Raw genomic sequence first — 22748 nt, forward strand, 5'->3', positions numbered from 1 at the left:
AGATTTCCTCTGGGACAGCTTATGGGCTACTACACAATGTTCCATCTTGTCTGCGAAGACAAGCCTTTCAAACAGCATATTATCGCTCATGAAGGTCTGCACATTGCCCCTTTTAAGTATTTTTTGCTGACCTTTTTTGCATTCCACTTTTTTGTGTGTGTCAGGATATGTGTATGACTGATTTTGCAAGCAGCCAAATCTCAATGTGTGAGAAGTTTGGCTGCAGTGTATTGGATTCCCGTGGCTCAGCACTGTGTAAATTATTCAGTGGTGGGATTCTCTTGGTTTGGAAGTTTATTCGTTTAAGCTCCATTGCATGCCTCAATTTTCACTTGCCACTGGTTGTATAAGAAATGCTTCCCAGCCAAAGATTCATTTAGTACATGGGCATTGTATGACATTGGTATGAGTATTTATTATAAATAGAATTTACTATGAATGTAAATATCTATATTACACCTGATATATACTAGTGTAGTCTATTATTTGGAGAAGCTGTGATGCTCATTAAGTGTCTACATGTCAACACTTACATTTACATACAGAAAGTTATTTTTACAAATTGTTTACATTTTTGGAAGTCCTTAGTAAATGTATCATAAGCACTGAGCTAATCTCGTCCATTACTTTATAGCAACCAGTGCATCTTTGTGCTAAACAGTACTAAAGGTTACGTCGTCCTGCAGATCTGTTGTTGTAATATGTAATGAGAAAAGGTGACCTTTCTCAACGTTTGTTCCGATTGTGTTCAAGACAGAGATTGTAACAGGTTCTGCTAAGTGGATTATCAGCGTGCTGTCCATTATGCAAAAGACCTTTCAACAAACACTGATATCAAAGATATTCATAGAAGCATTTGTTCAATTTGGGGAGCATACAATTAAGAGAGAGCAGAGGTGCACTCACAGACTCTCAAGGGGCTTGTGAAGATGAAAATTAAAATGAAATTGAAATCAGTTTTATGCCCACCCTCATAATGAATGTGATTTAATGTTCAAAAAAGAAAAAAAAAAAACATTACTTCATCTGAATACACAATATGGATCAATACTAACTATATTTACTTAGCCTCTTTAGATTAAAAGGTTTGCTTGAATTAACCAGACTTGCTGATCCAACCATAAGATAAGTGACAATCAGGTTTTTTCCTCCATACACACGTTACAGTCTGAAATTACACTACAGGCTAATCAAAGACTAGCACTACATTTACCACCAGTCATAATAAATAATGGGACACAGCAACTAGCACTATGGCTGCTAATGCTTAATGCTGCTAATGCCACTTGACTTGACTTGACTTGACTAATGCTTACTTGTGAAAGCAAAGCGAAGCAGCTAATCAATTAAGGATGTAAGTCAAGGAGAAAGTCCACATCAGCTGCTTTATACCTGCCGACTCATTAGAATGGGAGAAGTCAGGAGTCACAGTACAGGATCAATATGTTGTACGAAAGTCAGCTGATTATTTTATACAAAAGCCAATCCTTGGGACTCCTTTAGCAAAATGGAGATTTGGAGACTGAAAGAAAACTCACCAGAGGCTAGGTGTAGCAAACCTTCCTGTCAGATTTATCCGAGAGTCTTATTTATTAGGACACATTTTACTTGATAGCTATTTTCTTCTCCAAAGAAGATCTGGCTCCTAAGTGTTCTATGTAGAAATCTATGATAGATGGTTTATCAGAGAGGGTTCCAAGTAGAACCCCTTAAGGAGGTGCTTAACTTTGAAAGAAATCCTTTTCTAAATGTGTTGCTCACAAATTATTACATATGTAATATGTAATCATAGAAAAATCAGGGTTATGAATTCTTAGCTTGGGCAGTATGGTGGTGCAGCGGGTAGCATTGCTGTCTCACAGCTCCAGGGTCCTGGGTTTCAATCCAGAGCTCAGGTTTCTGTTTATGCGGAGTTCTGCATGTTCTCTCCATGTCCACGTTCCTCTGACTGTCCAAAAACATGTGGCTAGGGGGATTGTTTACGATAAATTATCCATAGCTGTGAATGTGTTTGCATGGTGCCCTGCGATGGACTGGTGAATTCTCCCACACTATGCCCAGTGTTACAGGGATTGGCTCCGGACCCAATAGGACCCTGATGAGGATAAAGCAGTTACTGAAGATGAGGTTATAAGTTTATACATAAAATCTTTAATAAGAGATCCATCCAGAGGGACAAGAAGACACTTCAGGGTTCTAGATTTAACATGTTTTTCTAAGTGTGTACAAACCCACCATTATGAGACAGAATTATGAGGCCTTACACTTTTGTGTGTGGTGGAACCAATTTGATTTGCTCAACTGAATCGTGTTTCATTGAGACTATGACAAATTTAGAAAAGACATAAAACACAGACAGCCAGATAGAACATTTAAGACAGCCATGCACAGCTCAGAGTCCAAAACAGTTTGGAGATATTTTCCAGCTCAAACACACCTGTTTCAACTCATCATTTAATAAATGAGGCTTCAGTGGAAAAATTGAACACAGCCTCATATCATGGGCAATATTTCATCATAAACATCCAATTGTTCCCAAGAAGAAGCCAAAACAATATAAATCCCTGATTTGGACAGACCGCCCTAATAAATATCAACACTTTATTTCCTAAAAACAGTGACAGACTTCACTTGCACTTCACTTTTTCTCTTGTACTTTGACACATTATTTACAGTATAGACTATGGCATGATATACTTTAACACTGGTTAAAGAAGTCAAACTTCAGACCAAAAAAAATGTACCTACTCATTTTAAATGGACCATAAACCATCATACTATAATAAATTAAACTTGCATAATGGATTTGGAGAGGACTTTATTAGGAACACTTTACTAATAATGGTGTATTACCATGCTGGAAGTAGCCATTAGAAGATGGATAAATTGTGGCCATGAAAGGATGCACATGGTCAGAAACAATACTCAAATAGGCTGTGGCATTCAAGCGATGACTGGTATTAACGGGCCCACAAGGCAGGTTGGGTCCATGGATTCATGCTGTTGGTGCCAAATTCTGACCCTACCATCTGTGAGCCTCAGCAGAAATTGAGATTCATCACACCAGCCAAGTTTTTCCAGTCTTCAACTGTCCAGTTTTGGTGAGCCTGAGCCCGCTGCAGCCTCAGCTTTCTGTTCTTAGCTGACAGAAGTGGAACCCAACATGGTCTTATACTGTTGTAGCCCATCTACCTCAATGTTTGATGTGTTGTGCTTTCTGAGATGCCTTTCTGCTCACCTTTCTGCCTTTCTGTCAGCTCAAACCAGTTTGACAATTCTCAGTTGACCTCTCTCATCAGCATGGCGTTTCCGTCCGCAGAATTGCCGCTCAATGGATGTTTTTTCTTTATCGTACCATTCCGAGTAAACTCTTGAGGCTGTTGTGTGTGAAAATTCCAGATCAGCAGTTATACAAATACTTAAACCAGCCCGTCTGGCACCAACAATCATGCCACCATAAAAGTTACTGAGATCACATTTTTTCCCCATTCCGATGGTTGATGTGAACATTACTCAAAGCCGCTGACCTGTATCTGCATGATTTTATGCATTACACTGCATAGTCACTATCACACAATTGGCTGATTAGATAATTGCATGAATGAGTTTTCCTAACAAAGTGTATGTTCTTGGAATGAAAGTTACTAGAACATACAATTAACCATCACCATAACAATGAATTTTTGCATTAGTCCAAGTAGTTGAACTCATTTTCCCACCTCAAAACCTCAACTGTATATTGGTCTTCACAGAAAGCCATAAGAGACAAGTCATCTCTACAAATCAGCCGTCCTCTTGCAGCTGAGGAAGCAACGTAAACAGCTAGCAGCTGTTTCTTGCATTCGTTATATCAGTTTTAAAGGCCTCTCTGTAAATGTTGCAGTAATTGCCTGTTAATATGGTCTAGTGAGTTCAGTGGCATGGCAATAAAAATCTAGCACCTTGGCAATCTCTCTAACCTACTGATAATAGAGCTGAGGCTCTGTTCGGAATTGAGATCTGAAGAGAGCTGCTTGGAGACAGGAGACCAGTCCAAGTTCTCAGTGAACACAAGACCAAGTGCGTGCCAGACCACCCTGAAATGAATGTGTGCATATGAATGGAATGACTGCAGTTACAGCAGACTCAGGCATTAAAATGTAAATAACTTCAAAACATGAAGGAATCACAAAATCATTAAGATTTACCTTTTGATCACGGGTTACAGGTTAAACCTCCCTTGCGCTGTGGTAGTCTTGGGATTTAAATTCACAGATTTTCTGTCCACTGTCCCTAACACAACATGCTAACAGAAAGAGACTGATACTGACAAAAGAACATGCAAAGCTGTTCTTTAACAAATTGTTGAAAATGTTTGTACTGTACTCATGGTTTGCACTCTCTAGGATATGGAAGAGCAGGTAGGAGTATGCCTCAGTGTTGATGAACATCTCCACCTTGTGGCAAAGTCCAGGAATAATCACCAGGTTAAATGAGCTTCTACGTCACAGATTCCTGCTTAAGTGTAAAAAAGTGTACCCTCTTTTCTTGGTAAAAACAATACAATATTATAAAATGTTAGAGGAAATTATACAATTATCATAGCAATTAAGTCTAAATCAGCAGTTGCCTTTTCAGCGTATGCGTGTCCGCATTCCCTGTTGAGAGCACTCGCTCACATTCAGTAACCGCTTTATCCTGGTCAGGGTCACGGTGGATCCAGCGCATACTGATGCAAGGGTATGTAAACTTTTGCTCTCAGTATAGCCGCAAATGCAAGGGTGAATAACATGTCTCAAATTATTTAGCATTATTAAACAGCAGTCAAGCATGAAAACACCATTCAACACACTTTTCCCCATTCGTAAAGATTTATTTAAGCAATATACAATATGAACACAATAGTAGTTAAGGTTTTACAGTCTGGGTTCACCATATAACCTCCAGCCTTCCTTCTTCCCAACTTTAGTGAGCATGGCGACGATCCCCAGCCCCAGACAAGCAGTTGTGCCCGTCGTAACACTGTGAGCTATACAGCAGACAAATATAAAAAGAAAAAAAAAACAGCACATTATTTCACATTTATTTCATAGTCTTACTGGACATCATTCACAAAGACCACGTCTTTCCTAGTTAACACACAGATTTGATATTTTTGACAATGTTATCTTTGATACACTCACTTCGAGCCCCAAGAAAGGCTCCTGATGCACATCCACCGAGGAAGTAGTTGGTGGGATCATCAGGAGCGTCTCTAACATGCGCACTCAGGCAAGTGGTGATTCCAAATATCGCCCCCAAAGATGCTGAAAATATCACAAACATATCACAGCAGTTATCTATAGTTTAGCACAAGCAAACCTTTTTTCTTAGAATGGAAATTAAATTCTGCTGCTTATAAAGATGTCCAGACAAGAAGTACTATAAGATAAGTAATCCAAACGAGAGGAGGTTTCAGGCAGGCTAGCAGATAATAACTGCGTTTCAAATGGTGCACTTCATGTAGTTAATATGGATAGTGTGTTCACACTGGGAAACTTTGTAAACCACTGAAAAAACAAACTGGGTAATGTAGACACTTTACATTAAACAGTAGTCATGCGCAGAGCCACCAAGTAGCACTAAGGTTTACTTTGTAATGAGACTCTCACTACAAATTAGGAGCAAAAGAAAACCTTCCAACTAGCTTGTTATGAACATATTGGCAATAACATCACTAGTATTACTGATAAACACTGTAAAATACCCCATATATTCAACCCGTCAGATTGGATTTTATATGTTATTGGCTTCTAACAAGATCAGTTACGTGAATATGAACAAAACTCTTTTTATTTGTCATTATTTACTGTGAGCAGAGGAGATCAATCATGAATGCAGTTCCAGTGGAGTTATGCGATTTTCCCCTTGCAGCTTGTAACATAACTTTAGCTAACTGCTTTATTTATCTCCATCTTCAATTCCTCCTATTTAAACTACTATGATTGCTGCTGAGATTGGAATACATCAGGTTTAAAGAAATACATGTTCACTAAATTCTTTCTACAGGATAGACTCTTCCCCAGTCTCATAAATACTACGTTTTGCATGCATCAGTCCACAGTGCAAACCTTGATGCATGTCAATTTTGGTTAAACTTCTTACAGCTGCAACTATTTCCGCTACATCTGATTGTCATTTTGCATTTTAAAATAACCTGCCTGTGAATGTTTTTAGATACAGTTCAATGACGTGAGGCACTGTGCTATAAATTGTCATTTAGTACAAAATGTTAGTGTTCGATTCGAGACATTTACACGCTGCTACTACAAACTCAAGAACCTAGTGTATAGTAAATAGAATGTAGTAGACTATTTGAGATGAAACCCTTTAAATGTCTTTAAATATAAATCAGCCACTCTACTGACAAAGCAATAGAAATAAAAATCTTTTAAAATCAATATTTCCACATTCTGCTAAATGCCCATTCCTGTTTTGGGGTTTATTACACAAATATTAGGTGAAACTGATTTTATGAAAATATGAAAACTAATATTGTACCCTCTCTCTAAACAGAAAAGTAACATGCAAAGTAACAAGTGCATCTACTCATAAACATGGGCTAAGTGAACATAAACACATACTTACTACTAAAAATCAATTTAATATTCCACTTTTGAGCAAAGTTCTGCTAATACTGACATATTGTTACAACCTCTCAATTTCACTGATCATAGTTAAACTTGAAAAGTTTAGCCATCATGCACGAGATCTGAATGCAAGAACCAATACTGAGTGACAAAAAACCCACATTCAAAATTCTGAAAGAATCATTTCAATTTAAATTGTACTTTTATTATATATATATATATATATATATATATATATATATATATATATATATATATATAAATACACACTTCACAACAGTTCTGTTACTTACCCATTGTGACTGTGCCATTTACTGCCCTTGTCAATGCTTCAAGTGACGTTTCAGGCCGGATTAACACAATGTGATATGCCGAGCCAACCAGCCCTGAAGAGAAAATAATTATTATACAATCATAATACAAAACATAATAATTTTAAATAAAAATAAGAAAGTTATTGTAAAGCAACCATTTTTGCAGAACCTCAGTCAAACACAGGTTATTCAGAGCATCATAAATATCAAGTCAGATGCTTATGGCATTAATATTTTAGATTATTATTTGCTGACACCTCTAGAACAGGAAACCAGGCTACGATTAACGTTACTCTGATATTAGGCTATATGTAGTTGTTTCACGTACAAGACCCACTTTCATTTCATTTAAGCTTTTTATGGGCCCGTAAATAGAATTTCTGAAAGGGCGTCAATTTTAAATTCAACACAGACATTTTCTCATAGGCCACCTAATCAGAGAAACCTGGAGTTTAAAGACAGGAGTAAGAGATAGAGGAAAAAGTCAAGGTTTAAAGACAGGAGTAAGAAATGGAGGAGAAAGTCAGGGTTTAAAGACAGGAGTAAGAGACAGAGGAGAAAGTCAGGGTTTAAAGACAGGAGTAAGAGACAGAGGAGAAAGTCAAGGTTTAAAGACAGGAGTAAGAAATGGAGGAGAAAGTCAGAGTTTAAAGACAGGAGTAAGAGACAGAGGAAAAAGTCAAGGTTTAAAGACAGGAGTAAGAAATGGAGGAGAAAGTCAGGGTTTAAAGACAGGAGTAAGAGATAGAGGAGAATGTCAGGGTTTAAAGACAGGAGTAAGAGATAGAGGAGAAAGTCAGGGTTTAAAGACAGGAGTAAGAGATAGAGGAGAATGTCAGGGTTTAAAGACAGGAGTAAGAGATAGAGGAGAAAGTCAGGGTTTAAAGACAGGAGTAAGAGATAGAGGAGAAAGGTGAGGTTTAAAGACAGGAGTAAGAGATAGAGGAGAATGTCAGGGTTTAAAGACAGGAGTAAGAGATAGAGGAGAAAGCTGGCTTCCAATAAGTATATTTATGATACATAGCTTTATGATACATAGCTTTTCTAATAAAACTATAAGACTCAGCATTATTTAACTTACAGTAACACGACACACCAAGGGGACTGGGGTTGGGATTTTTTTAAAAGGTTTTACATATGCTCATATGCCCATATGATATATCAGTGAACATTTTAAAACGTTATTTAACTATAGCTTGAGTTCTGATGTTTTGCTGTGAAGAGTTAGCTAGCTAGTTATGTGGTTAGCTATGTTACTAGCATGCTAACGCTAGCTAGCGTTCTCCATCGCACTAGACCCCGTCTCTCGTTTTGAAAAGGAAAACTGAAATACAGAAACAAAAATGTCCAAGGTGCTCACCAAGGGCAGTGCCCAGCTTGGTGGTAATCCATGTTTTCCCGACACAATCTTTGCCTTCTTCGAGGTCCCAGTAACCCATTATGGTCGAAACAAGGACACACGGAAGTCTCGCGAGACTTCAGCGGTAGGACAGGATAGCGCGAGACTGAGTGTTACTTCTTTTGGTTTTTGGGCGCTTTACATGCAGCTCCTTGTATTAGCGCCCTCTTCAGGACAATTAGGATAAAAAAGTGGCTAGTGGAATATGGGGTAGATTTCCTTAGCTTGTTTTCCTATTACATAAAATATTTTTTTATATATAATAAAAAATAGATTTCTTCTTCTGCTGTTGATGAATGCTCTTTCAGATTGGAGCTATTCTCTTTTCTTTACACTTTTGCAGCTTTCTTTTAAGCATTTATTGATACTCATGTAGACTTGGAGTCCTAAAAAACATTCCACTGCGTTTTCCAACCGAACTTAAATAACACAGGTTAATCAATCAGTGTGTTTATTAAAGTGATTAAAAAAAACACTAAAATTTTGGTCAGCCAGGTGCTGTGGACCATTAAATATCCAGATTGTTAGGTGACAATGGTGTATAAATACCCCAAACTACACATACATATAGTCTACACTATGTAAATCCTTAGTAATACCTGAACAACCCAAAACTTTACTGTCCCAAAATGTCCAAACCCACAGTGATGTATTTCTAAGAGGAGAAAAGGCACATGGTTTGAAGGTTGTGGACTAAAAATTAAATGAATAATTAAAAAAAAAAAAGAATACACCCTGGTATATGAACACAAGTCAAAAGGTAGAGTTAATAATAGCACAGATTCCCAGTTATACCTCATATTAAACAAAAAAAATATGTGCATAATTACAGTCACAATGCTGAAATACCTGATAACAAAAGTACATAGTCTAAGTAAAGAAAATAAATAAACAAACCCTGGATTGGGACACTGATAAAAGTTAGTTATATGAGATGAGTTATATGGAGTTTTATTTCTCTTTGTTTGTTTCTCTCTCTGCCTCTTTGTTTTGTTGCTAGGTCTAGATTATATCTTAAAATTCTCATATAATCTTCCTGGTGTTATCTGAACAGAAATGTTCATTCTAAATTGGCTACATGCTGCTGAAATATGCACATATAAAATACAGATTTGATTAAAGCATTTAAGACTCGTGTGTTCAGATGACAGTGTCCAGATGGCCAAATTACAAGTAACTTGATTATATATACATAGTGCGCTAAATAGGGTCTTTTAAGCCATTATTTCATATGTTAAATAGTGCATTTATTTGGTGAATAAGGAATATTTTGGTACTCAACCATGGTTGGTGCTTTGGCGCTTTTACTTCCGGGGCGGAGCAACCACAGGTTACTCGGCTTGTAGTGAATCAAATCAGTGAGTCGGATCATTCAGTTCACCAATAAGAACCGACTCTTTTGGCTCCCAAGCGGTTTATAGCCTTTTTGTCCTAATCTAGAAAAAGTCAACGATATTTTGACCAGGGATTTTTTTTTTAAAAAAGGATGACACATAAATTACATGTTTTACGGCTGTATCTATTCATATAGATATAGAGGACGCTGTTTGGACAGGCGAAGAAACGAAGAATATATTTGATTTAATTAACGAAAGCAACATCAAATGTCTGAAGATGAACTGATTCAGGCTAACCAACACCTCAAATGTTGAACTGAGGTTTCCAAACATTTAAGTTACAATGCACGAGTAAAGTATTAGAAAAACAAAAACCTGTTCATATGTGTGAGTCGGCTCTCCTAAAAGAGCCGGTTCAAAGAGCCGACTCGTTGTCAAACGACATCACTAGCTAGCGAAGTTGCTGAAGCTAACGAGTGCCACAGAGTGAAAAATAGGAGCAGCTTAACGGCTAATTGTGTTATTGTATTTATATTGAATGACTGTAGAATATTATTTGACAACTGTAGAATAGTCGCTGAGACTTGTGGGTAGACAGGAGGTGGATGCTGTAAGGTTGCTTTGGAGCATCAATGCTTCAAGACGAGACTGAAAGGCTAAAATATAGCTAGCTAGCTATTGGTTAGCTAGCGTGCTACGCTAAAGTCACCGCTTAGTGCCAATGAAGCTGAAGTAATTGCTTGGACAGTTCTTGTGCATGTGACTCAGCTAATAGCAGGCTGCTAATCGGGGCGGACTGAAAGGGTGAGTGTGGAGGGTGAAGGATGGATAGACAGCTAGCTACCAGCTACCAGCTGTCAGCATCACTGATACTGATACTGATGCTGCTGCTGATGATGATGATGATGTTGTGTATGCTCCTTCCGGTCCATCCCGCTGATCATACTCGCTGAGCGACTGATCTGAACTGTGTTGATACTTTCTGACAGGTTTGTTGACATGTCGTCTCCATCACCGGTCCAGATAAGAGAGGCGAACGCGCATCTGGCTGCTCTGCACAGGCGAGTCGCAGACCTGGAGCAGAAACTCGAGGCAGCCGAGAACACGCTGCGGGAGCAGGCAGAGAGTCTGATCCGGAAAGACGAGCAACTCAGGGCAGCAACACAGGAAATAACAGAGAGCAAGGACAGGTAAACGACAAACAAACAGCCCGTGCATGTCTTAAGCCATATAACAGGGATGGCACCACTACTCCAAGAGTGGAGGGGCAACATTTATGCTCTGACTGACTAAAGACTGACTTACTGTACTCTGACTGTACTATTCATATTTAGCAAAACACATACATCTCCGAGTTACTGAGGTGATCAGAGACAGGTAAATGTAAACAGACTGAAAACCATTACTAGCTGGTGCTTAAACTGATGCTGTGTGCATACTAGAGGTGTAAATCGCAAGTTTCATTATGATACGATCTAATTTTCTAAATCTGAAATTAGCCAGCGATTCGATATTTCCTGATCCCTCAATGAATGCCATGATGCGATTTCGATTCGATTGATTCAGGGGCCTGCGATCGATATTAAACAATGTGTCTATTTCACACAATCGGTAACATTTCTGTTAATTCACGAATGCAACCAGAATATATTTTGAAAAATTTACTGAACTTTCTTCCACTATGACCCGTGATGAGCTTAAAATTTGGCGGATGTCACATCTGGGACGTGGCTGGAATTAGAGTGTCTTAAATAAAGGTCCATTTCGTAGAAATTATACATGCATCAATATTTACACATTGCATCGATACATCGAGGCATATCGATGGATCGTTACACCCCTAATGCATACCTGCCTGTTTCCTGGGACCTCAGATCTTGGGATGCTGCTCTGTCATCATCTTTTTTTCTATTATCAACTGAAAAAACAAATACGATGGACTTACAGATACGATGCATTTTGTTACAGTATGTATTTGGAGCCAGGGTCTGCTTATAATACAATAACAGGGCAAAACACACCTTTTTAATGAACGTCAGAGTAGTTGTTTCAACCCCATATGCTTCATTTTGCAGTTTACTCATCAGGCAGCTAATAACAGACCAAAAAAAAAAAAAAAACTCATTCACAAAGTTAGATAGCACTAATTCTAAAATATGTGTTAAAGATCGAAGACGTTCACATTCCACAATAGGCTGTGTTTCACTGTAGTAACTGTTTCGCTAAACATTTTTCCAGCAAGCCTTAATGAATTTATTTGAAGAATGTCATTTGAAGAATGTTCCTGTAATCGACTCAGAATACAGAATATGTGCATACATTACTTAAAATATTGAACCGTTAGCGATACTGATTCAGCACACGATTATTAAGTGAGCGCCAAAGCGCGGTTAACCCTTAATTGCTCACAGGAGATCCCCTTTAGGAGAAATGTCCCACCCTCAGCTGAACTGGAAGTTTTGACTGGTTTTTCAGCCGAGTCAGACCTGTCTGTTGTTACCGGAAATGCTGGGTCACCGTCCCAGTAGTCTGAAAAGTGCCTGGTCAAATGCCAGCTCATCCCCTTTGCTCCGGCAGCCCTGCTATATAATCATATCATCACCTGCCATATGATCGTGGAGATTTAGTAATGGCGGAGCTTTTACTACCATATGTTGTTTAATGCTTGTGTTCTGTTAGCTACTTATCAACGGATGCACTGTTCACAATTCATATTGACTTTGGGCAGCTGTGACAGGTAATAATATCTGAAATAACCAGCCTGCCTGGTTTTGGAGAACAGGCAAGACACAAAACCATTTGTTATATCAGGTCTGTGTGTATAATCCAGTATTAGTGAGTATGGGGTATTGTAACAGAGTCAGTTCACATTTAGTTGGTGTCAGTTGATATTTCACTATTGTAATCTGTTTTATTCTCTGGTCAACATGGTACCTGTGTAATATAAATATAAAGGGATGTATAGAAGCAGAGGCACCAAATATAATTTTGTTCCACTTTGAGTAAAACAGAACACAAGAGTTAACATGCTTAGTGTCCAGTGCATGTTTGTAGGTCTACAGTTACTGACTGCTGCTCTGCTGGCCCTCTCTATCCATTATTGAAAATGGAGCACCATTTACCGAGCGAAAAGGTTATTGGAGAATGTTTTTACTTGGACCATTTTCAGTTTTCAGGGTGTTCCACTGGTACAAGTGTATCAGGTACAACGTTGTTGCTGGGGTTTTTAAACACTGTGTATTCACACCTACGTACATTATAGGTGTGCAGTTAAAGACTAAGTCATTTTCTTCATGCACATTGTGTGTTCATCCTCTAGCCCCATCATCAGTGCCAGTTTCTGACCACAGGATCAGCATCGGTTGTATGTTATTGCTCGGATGACTGTTTTTAGAAAAAAAAAATCCTAGCAGTGATGTTGTGTGTCATGCATTTGTTCCAGCGCAACACACACTTGTCACCCACTGGAAAGTATCTGCTCAGGTGTGGTCCCTTTCCAGTAATGGATGAGGTAGAGAGAGCTGACAGACAGCGCATAGCAACAGATGTGCTATTGTATACCAAGAAAATGCACTAACTAGTCACTAAGTGTAAATTTATATTATGAATTTTCAAGACACATTCATCCAAAGTGATGAAATTTGAAATCTGTTAAACCAACATCATCTGGTTTGATCAGGTGGCCTTGTTTTTTCCACTCTATTTTTAAGGGAGATTTCCTACCTCCACGAGAAGCTTTGTCAGTCAGAGGAATCCATTCAGAAACTCCAGCACATGGTGAAGGAGAAAGATTCCCTGATTGGGCAGTTGCAGCACCGCTGCCAGCTGTTGGACAACATCTGCAAAAGCCGTCCTCTGTTAGACAGCATGCTGGCCCAGATGGCTGAGGCTGAGAGAATGGGGCCTGTTATTGACTTGGTAAACGCCACAGCAGACACTTCACTCACAGATGGAGAGTCCAACTGCAGCCCTTGTGGTCTCTCCAATCACAAAGACTTTTCGCTCAGCGAGGATGACATGGACGATCCAGAGCTGGAGGGCGTAATGTTTGGAACGACAGTATGAAAAGAACAGCGGACCTATCATGTTTCCATATTTTGTGTCTTGGGTAGAGCAGATGTGGAACTTTGTCCACTATGAGAAGCATTGGACAGTTTTTGGTTGATTCTTTTCATCCAAATGTGTATCCAGTCCTATTCATATCCCTTTTTTTTTTTTTTTTTTTTTAAACACTACATGAGTATGAATCAGCAAACTGCTCCCATGACATTATCTCAGTAAAGCTGGTTTAAATATGGTGGCCTAAGACAATAATTCACAAGGTTTTAACCTCTTATCAACCCATTTCTTAACATTTTCATTTTAAGATTTGACCACCAAAAGTGATGTATTTACACATGCAAGGTTTATCTTTTTTTTTTTTTTTTAAAACCATAATTATTTGGGAACCGTCATTCAGCACGACGAAAAGCCTCACCCAATTTGTACATGACCTACATTCCTTGGTGTCTCATCATATTTGATTCTGTGCCACTAACATTTTTATACAAATGCAAATGTTACTGAGTAAATACAAACGTTACTCAGACATTGAGATGGGTCAGTCAAACAGAAGTCGATGTCTGGGTTGGTTGCAAATAATCTTCACACAATTTGTAAATGCTTTATTCTTAATTTAGTTGTAATTCCCTTGTCACTCCTTTAACATTAATTTTTAGATCACAAAAATCCATTTTATTTTCAGTTACATACTGAATTCAGTCTGAACACATGCAAGTTTTAACATTATTTGGAAAAAATGAATGGTTCCAGTTTCCTCATCAGCTTGTTGGATGGTTTTTCATTTGTCTCTCAAAATGACATTCAAGTGGGTAACTGTTGCACATATTCTAGCTATCAACTGTCCTATTTGGAACATTACAGCTAGAAAAAAACTGTTAAGTATCTTACTCTGTTTTATGCAAAGGTGAAGTGTGCTACTGCATTATGGCACAGTGCTTGTGTTATCAGGGCATGTGTGTGTTACCTTTTATTTTCTACAGATTTAATTGGTGCCTCAAATGTGATCACTTGGTCTATGGAATTATTTATTCTACATTAATAAACTATTTTGCTATTCTACATTGGCTCATTTTAGTGCTATTTTGATAAAGCCAACACATTCTGCATGAACCTTAAGTCACCAACTCACTATACAGATTTTTTGCACCAAAATCAAAGCTACACAAGTTACATGAAACTATTTCTGGTGATGTTCAATCCTGATGTACATTTCTTGACAATTAACATTCCAAATAATTCACACCATGTACTGATTACAATACAACCTTTATTTATTATTTTATTTAATACAAAACAATTACCATAAAGGAATACATTTTTTTAAACCATGGACATAAGTAATTACTGACAATAGCATTCATTGGACACTGGTTTAAAAAAATATTTTGTACTGCAGATCAACCCATAAGTCCACTTCAGAGACCCACTAGTGCCTCACTGTGGCAGCAGCACCTTTCCTCTTCCAATGCAGTTGTGAAAACCTTTAGTACCATCAGGGCCCAACGGCTGGCGCACCACTAGCACATTGATGGCTCCCTTTATCTGATCTGGGGACAAGGGGCAGCTTTTCTCTGGATAAAAAGCCTGTGCAGCATTTTTACGCCGTTGGACCCATGGACTCCCTCCATAGCCTGTGCTGTCCTGTGAGAAATCACCTGAGCACTTGCTTCTGTTATATGATGAATGACAGGCTGAAGTCGGAGTGCTGCTTAATGGAGAAGTGGCTAGTGTCGAGGCAGCATGACCTCCAGGAAAAAGCTTGTGTGGCAGGAGAGGACTACCTACCGGGCTGCCCAGAGGGTTTCGAAAAGGGTCAGAATGGGAAGTGGAAATCCGTGGGATGGCCAGGGGACTACCATACTGAGCCTGAGGGCGAGAGACTCTACGGATAGGACGTGGTGAGGCTGGAGTGAAATCCGACTCTGATGAACTGTACAAAACTGAATCTTCCAGACAGTAGAAGTTTTTCTTGGACTTCCGGTTTCGCTTTGTTGAAAAGTCAATGTCGATGCCCTCCTCTGACTCCTCCTCTGCTTGACCCTGGCTGCTCCCTTGCTTCCGTGTTCCCCGGCTCCCAAGGAGTACCACGCGGATACCTTTCCCACCCTGCGCCTGTTCCTGGGCTTTCAGAGTTTCATATGCCTTGCGCACCCCATCCAAGTACTCATATTCAACCACAGCACATAGTTTTCGCCCAAGCTCGGCATGTTTTTTGGCATAGCGTTTGAGCTCCGCAGGGATCTCTTTTCCTGGGCGGAGGATACGAAGAGAAGTGATTGTACCATATGAAGCAAACATGTGCATGGCGGTCTCCATGATTCCTTGCTGATCAGTTTTGGGTGACCCGCTGTCCTCAAACTTGGTAGAACTGGAACTGGCCAGGAAGTTCCAAACTAGCAGCAGCTTAGTGGTGGGGATGCAGAGCAGGCGGTCAGGGATCGGGGTTCTCCGTCGTACCTTGGTTCCCATCTCATTCACCTCCAGGTGCTCAGACATTTGGGCAGCAGCCAGAGTGGTGCGCCAATCACGTGTCAGATCTCGTATCTGCCAAAGTAGGAAGGTGGATCAAGCTGGCTGTGAAGGTTGTCAATAATTCTGGTCATTTCAGTGAATAGGAAAGTCCAGTCACCATGATTTACTACATCTACACTCTTAGAAAAAGGGTTCCTCATGGGTTCTTGGCTTCCTTGAAGAGGTTCAATTGGAATACTGTCTAACAGGCAAACACTCTGCAGTTGAGTTCTACTTAAAAGCTTTGAGGGTACCATCAATTATTGTTTTCCTACCGGCCTTAAGTATTCAGACTCACCTTTTTGAATGAGGTCAGCAACTTCAGGCTGACGTAACCCATCCTGTTCCTCTGGACATGTTTTAAAAGGAAGGCATCGGCCTCAAGATTCTCATCAGAGAGGTAGAACTCAAGCTGGGCAGCTATTTTGCATCTCAGTTCGCTCGGTGGTGGAGTCCAAACCTCACCCTCACACCCTTCCTCTTCAAACACATCAGTCAGTTCTGCTGAGCTCCTGCAACGCAATGTTCATTTGTAGCTTGAATACACACCAAATGATAGCTAGGTTTATTGTTTAACAAAACCTTACCATCACCACTGCTAATGAGCATCACATTATTGCATGGCATGAATAAATTTAAGTCTTACCCATCCAAACTATCATTTAGCCCATCGTCAGTGTAGCAGGATAAACTTTTCAGGAGCACACTCTCTTTACAATGAAAGATGTCGGTAAAGATGGGGGAAGACATACTTGAACACTCAGGGCGTTTTCATTCATAATACACGTTTTTGACACGAAAAATCGAGCAGCCAGTACAAGAGTTGACAGTCTGGTTACAGCTGGTTGAAATATAACTGCTGTTGAAATAGCAAGGTTGAGTTTTCCAGCTTTTCACGCTGCCTCCTCTGGCTGCTTCTCCTCTCTCAGCAGGACACCTGAGGCCAGGTGAAGCGCTTTACAACACTGATCTTTAAATGTGCCCACGTCACAATTGATAGAAAGCGACTATTGGGCGAGGCACAAAGCGACGTTAAATAGTGATGCGGATTCGGCTCTTTTCAGTGAGTCGGATCATTTGGCTGAACTCAGCCGTAAGAGCCGACTCCTTCGCCTCTCAAACGGCTGCACTGTTATATATATATTTTTTTCCTAAACAGGGCAAAATTTGCAATATTCTGACTGATGAATGTTTATCTTTGCTTGGCTATGGCTGAAATTATTCAGTGAAAATTTCAAAATTAGCAAAATAACATTACTTTGCATCTTAGACACTTTATTTTCAATATTTAAATATTTATCTTTATTTAAATCAGCATCCCTGAGCACCTGTGTCTGTTCTTCAGATTTACTTCTATCTATTCTGATAACTGATGGCCTCCCTATAAACACCCTGTCATGCTGCTTCAGACAACCTAGATGAACCGAGTCAAAGAGCCGACTCGTTCGCGAACACACTAAAGTGAAACGTAAAAAAAAATAAAATAAAATAAAATAGGCCAATGTAGCTTAATAGGCCAATGTAGGCTAAATGTAAATGCAATGTGTTATCATTTGCATGTTTCCAAAGACATCAATCAGACCTAATATAGGTAGGGTATAAGTGTTTTGTCAGTGATTACTGGAGGTGTGGTGTTTAAGCCATGGCTGCTTTCTGTGTGTGTGTGTGTGTGTGTGTGTGTGTGCGTGTGATGGTGCGTATTCCAGCTGCAGGGGTTCCCCAGAGGACAATGGTGGCAGCATGACCACCGTCTTAGCATGAGGGGAAAACGTCGGGCCTATTTTCCCATCCATGCAAAGTGCTTCCTGTATATTACGTTTTTATAGGGGTGTCAAATAAGCGTTGCTCACTAATGTATTCCCATCGAGGAAAGAGGCAATCTGCAGCTCTTTGTAGACCAGCCACACACACACACACACACACACACAGAGAGAGAGAGAGAAAGCGAGCATATGTTAAATGTCTTTATAATCAATTAAAAATCTATATAATCAATTAAAGATTTCTTTATTTATTTATATATTCCGTGCTTATTATTCATATTTCCAAAACCATTACATGGATGTTTCTGGACCAACAGCTTGATCTGATTCAGTTCTCTTCTCTTGATAACATTTTTCCCCTCCAGGTGGCACTAGCTGACTACAATGTCGACCCCTACTTAAAAAAAAAAGTAGTATTTATTAATTAATTAATTGTAAATTTAATACCGTCACCTTACCTCAAATATAATGCATTACTTTATTATAAGACTTATACAGTATATGCCAATATATGACATTATGTTCTATATTTTTAGAGTTTTTATCCCCAGCAAAATACAAATGGTCAGTGTATGGAAGGGTGCAGTTAGGTGTTTTAACCGCCAGGTGGCAGTAGATGATCATGGACTACATGGTTATTATATAAACAGGACTGAGCCACCTGAAAGCCATGTACTCATCCACTAAGGGGCGTCATGGGTGTAGTAGTGTGGTTTTAGCTATAACGCAGCTTCAGTAAGGTGTTCCTTCGGTGTCTCTGTGTGTGTGAGTGTGTGTGTGTGTCCAAGCCATGGCTAAAGGCTATGGCTAAGGCTAAAGGCATTTGTTTCACCACAGTGGTAAAGCATAGGCTATGCATGAATCATTTGCTCTCTTAGATTAGTAGTAATGGAGCAAACAGCCAATAAGAAGAAGTCTCTTTTTGCATATGACTACATATGTTTTAATAAATATATACCCTTATAAATAAATTGACCTTATAAATAGGGTTTTGGGAGGTCAGTCCTGCAAAAGCAAAAGCACATGAAGAAGCAGTCACAGCATGCTGATGTTACTGCAGCAGCCCCTATAATTAGAGCTGCTGGAACGGGAACAGCGAGTGAGGAAAGTTCCAGGTAACGTGGACAAACCCGATCACCTTCTAGAAAGCCGGTGCAGACTGGCAGTGAGAACAGTGCGTTACGCAAAATGCAAACTAGCAGAGCTGAAAGCAGCATGAATTTAAGCCACCAAAAAAACAAACAAAAAAAAAGATTTTGATGCACCACTGAAATAGGACCCCTCTGTACTGCTAGCTAGGAACTGTGAGAAAACGCCTTTATAAATCTTGACATTATCCTTAAGAGACAAAACCACTACTGCAGTGCCAAAGTGCAACAAGACTTAAATACTCAAATGCATTTATATATATATATATATATATATATATATATATATATATATATATATACACACACACATATGAGCCTACAAATCACTTTCTAATTAAATAGTTGGCATGATGCAAGTTGTTCATCTTTCACAGCAACACGAAAGTACAAGTACAAGGGAAACTCAGGAAATTCCACCACACTCTATCGTGACATAAACAGCTACATAACTGCAATAGGTAAGGGGGGGGCGTTCAGTCTGCCCACGTGGGCTTTAAGCGTGATGATCTGTACCCCACCAATGACGAGAAAGGCATCGAAGGTTCCCGGTTGCTTCCAGACCAATAGGAAGCGAGCGAGTTGGACGAGGCCACGCCTGCGAGCGAGAGCCGATATAACGCTTGTGTTTCGCTGTCGGCCGGCAGACGATACTTTCCCAGCCACAAGAAGGAGACGAGAATCAGGACTAAAGCACTCGGAGACGCATTTGGATTACTCTCACGCTTTCCTACCGGAATCTATCCTTTGCAGTTTCACTTGGGGTGTTTGGATTTGCCTACTACTGATTATTTGACAACATCATGACTCTGGAAGAAGTCGTTGGAGGCAATATTACTGATAAAAAGTGAGTACTTTGTTTTAACTTTGCAGAATTATAATGTAAAATGACATTGCATGCATAAACAATAACACTGATGAAAAGCTCATCAGAGCTACTCCAGGCAAAATGCATGCATGAACCTAAAACTGCAGAAGTTTGCACTAGTTGCTTAGGAAATTGTATTTTTTTATTTTGTAGGATGGATGCTGTGAGTCAAGCCTTAGAGGAGCTGCTGGTAGCAGCACAGAGACAAGACTGCCTTACTGTCGGCGTTTACGAATCTGCAAAGCTAATGAATGTGTAAGTATCCTACCTTCTATGAACAATCAATAATCATCCTGGTGTTTTTCTTTTCTTTTCCTAAAGTGTGTTATTGACAGCGCAATTGACTGATGTGCGTATTATTTTCCGATCACAGTGATCCAGACAGCGTGGTGCTGTGCGTTCTGGCCACTGACGAGGAGGACGAGGACGATATCGCTCTTCAGATTCATTTCACTCTCCTGCAAGCTTTCTGCTGCGAGAACGACATCAACATCCTGCGTGTGTCCGGGCTGAGGCGCCTGGCGCAGGTGATCGGAGAGCCGAGCTCCAACGAGAGCAACAATAACGGCGAGCCTAGAGACTTCCACTGCATCCTCGTCACTGTAAGTAGCAGCTCAAGCGCAATCACGTGCACTATTGCAGTTTTTTCTGATCTGCAACCCCTGCAACCGAGGTTATATGATTAACACTTTTTTTATCATCCCTCTTTCATGCAGAATCCTCAATGCCAGCCTCTGAAATGCCAGGCTCTGAAGGAGGTGGGGAACTACTGCGATGAGAGCCGCTGCAGGAACCAGTGGGTGCCTTGCCTGTCACTCCGCGAGCGCTGAAGCACAGCGAGCTGCGATCGCGCGGAAAATCATACCAAACCGTCTGGTTCAGTGAAGAGCGGAAGGAAAGAAAGAGGCGAGGGGGGCTTTTTCTTTTTACCGCTCTGCGTCAGCTACCGTTCAGCCAAGACGCTGGAGGAAACACAAAGGAAAGTTCCTTGGGGCTGATGTTGGGCTTCTCGGCCCAGTTTCGTCCTCCGCTACGAAGGAGCGTTGTTCTGCGGTGGTAGAGAAGAAGGAGGAGGAGGTGGAGGTGGAGAGAGAGAGAGAGAGAACCGTAGGACCACGCGATGTGGGGGGACTAAGTGCCCGCATGCGCGCTGCGTAGGAGCGCGTGCACTCGGTTTCCCATAAGCCATGGACAGAAATCGAGAGAGAGAGAGAGACTGTCCGGCATTGTAGAAACCTAGCTGTAGGACACCTGCTGCTGGACTTCATTGCTTAACATTGCAATTTCTCATTTGTTGGACTAACATCTTTTAAAACATCTTTATGCTACTATATAGACATGTGGAATGCAGCTGCTTTTTAATGACTGCAAACAGGCCAGTGTTAGAAGACATGTGGATGTCTGAGTCACTGTGGACATACATACTATGAAATGCTGTTTTGTAACTTATTTCCCATAACTTAAAAAGAGTAATATATGTGTCTGAATATCATGTGAACATCATTGCTGTCTCAATAAATTATTGTGTGGAAATGAAGCATTTGACTAATGTTTTGAATTGAGGGGTTGAGGTGGGCTGAGGAGTGTGTGTGGGTGTGTGGGTGTGTGGGGGGGTGATTAACAGTTCTGATGCATCACACAACCAAACCAGGAACTTTGCCCAGGTAGTCAAACACTCAAATGGGGAAAGTGACAGATTACGCAAACAGAACAAATGGACATCATATACTTTGTTTGCTGAGGGAGAGTGTTCACATCCTCATCTACTGGTATCTGCATCATATCCGTCACAGTTGCATCACTACACTTCAGGGAACAGGCATTTATAAGGTCATTCAAGACTGTTTACTTTGGCATACTCTCCAGTCTGGAAGGTGATAGAGTATGCACATTCACAAGCTCCAATAATCAGTCTATGCCTGGAAATTCTCCACAGTTTCTTGGATCAGAGTTTGGAACTGAGTGTTTTGGTAGCTCATTTTGAGAATTCTAGGAAACTTACTCTTTGCTAGAAGTCTTTACACTGGTATGATAGAAGATCACCATATAAGCAGTATGGGCTACATCAGTGTCTGTTGCAGTTAACATGTAGGAGTGCAAGTTAGCAGGTCATGTCCAACATCAACGAAATTCCAAGGCACAGTTTTATTTGAAAATAAATAATAGGTCTGTACATTGTTCAGGTTGGTACTGTGGCATGCAAGGTAGTGTTGGTGCCTCATAGTTTCAAGGTCCAAGGTTCAGTCATAAGATCTGCATGTCCTCTCTCTCTGTATGTGTGGTTAAGTGTACACTCCTGGGCTAAAAAAAAAGGGCCAAGCCCAAAATTTTAAAAGCTTTTAATGGTCTTAACAGCAAATTGTCAGTCAGGAAATTAGCAAAAATTAAACAAATAGATAAAGGTACTTAGTATAGGATAGCTTTTCCCTTTGATTTCTTTAAATGTTTAAGCCGTGTGGCCCTTGATGGGCTGCATCAGGTGTGGCAGATAACCAAATAATGACTAATCTTTTAAGGGAAAAAAAAAAATCCCAGAAGATATTTTGGAAAGTTTTGTACACCCAGACGTGTCAGTTTGAATTTTACATCAAACATCAAACATTAGCATGATTTTACCTTTGCGTACAAGAAGACTACAGAAGACTGTATACGTGAATTTCCCTGTTTCTAGCTTTTCCCCAAACAGATCACTGCAGCAGAAATAAATGAGTAAATGGAGGCACAGGAGCTCTCAGGAG

General features: G+C 40.0%; 4 protein-coding genes across 4 annotated transcripts; 2 read left to right on the forward strand and 2 right to left on the reverse strand.

Annotated features, from left to right (window-relative positions):
• Positions 1-4831: 4831 nt before the first annotated feature.
• On the reverse strand, positions 4832-8441 carry ndufa11 (NADH:ubiquinone oxidoreductase subunit A11). The gene is made up of 4 exons (XM_026924074.3): positions 8283-8441; positions 6902-6994; positions 5163-5285; positions 4832-5008 (listed from the first exon to the last, which is right to left on the reverse strand). The coding sequence occupies exons 1-4, from the start codon at positions 8359-8361 to the stop codon at positions 4896-4898; spliced, it is 408 nt and encodes a 135-aa protein (XP_026779875.1). The 5' UTR covers positions 8362-8441; the 3' UTR covers positions 4832-4895.
• Positions 8442-10065: 1624 nt separating this feature from the next.
• vmac (vimentin type intermediate filament associated coiled-coil protein) lies at positions 10066-14779 on the forward strand. The gene is made up of 3 exons (XM_026929071.3): positions 10066-10462; positions 10648-10848; positions 13369-14779. The coding sequence occupies exons 2-3, from the start codon at positions 10658-10660 to the stop codon at positions 13721-13723; spliced, it is 546 nt and encodes a 181-aa protein (XP_026784872.1). The 5' UTR covers positions 10066-10462; positions 10648-10657; the 3' UTR covers positions 13724-14779.
• A 188-nt stretch (positions 14780-14967) lies between these two features.
• On the reverse strand, positions 14968-19393 carry larp6b (La ribonucleoprotein 6, translational regulator b). The gene is made up of 3 exons (XM_026926336.3): positions 16878-19393; positions 16530-16743; positions 14968-16264 (listed from the first exon to the last, which is right to left on the reverse strand). The coding sequence occupies exons 1-3, from the start codon at positions 16979-16981 to the stop codon at positions 15155-15157; spliced, it is 1428 nt and encodes a 475-aa protein (XP_026782137.3). The 5' UTR covers positions 16982-19393; the 3' UTR covers positions 14968-15154.
• A 382-nt stretch (positions 19394-19775) lies between these two features.
• On the forward strand, positions 19776-21547 carry gadd45ba (growth arrest and DNA-damage-inducible, beta a). Its single transcript, XM_026926350.3, has 4 exons — positions 19776-19989; positions 20164-20265; positions 20384-20612; positions 20727-21547. The coding sequence occupies exons 1-4, from the start codon at positions 19946-19948 to the stop codon at positions 20838-20840; spliced, it is 489 nt and encodes a 162-aa protein (XP_026782151.1). The 5' UTR covers positions 19776-19945; the 3' UTR covers positions 20841-21547.
• Positions 21548-22748: the final 1201 nt, after the last annotated feature.

This window comes from Pangasianodon hypophthalmus, chromosome 11 (genome assembly GCF_027358585.1).
Source record: "Pangasianodon hypophthalmus isolate fPanHyp1 chromosome 11, fPanHyp1.pri, whole genome shotgun sequence".
Classification (NCBI taxonomy): Eukaryota; Metazoa; Chordata; class Actinopteri; order Siluriformes; family Pangasiidae; genus Pangasianodon; species Pangasianodon hypophthalmus.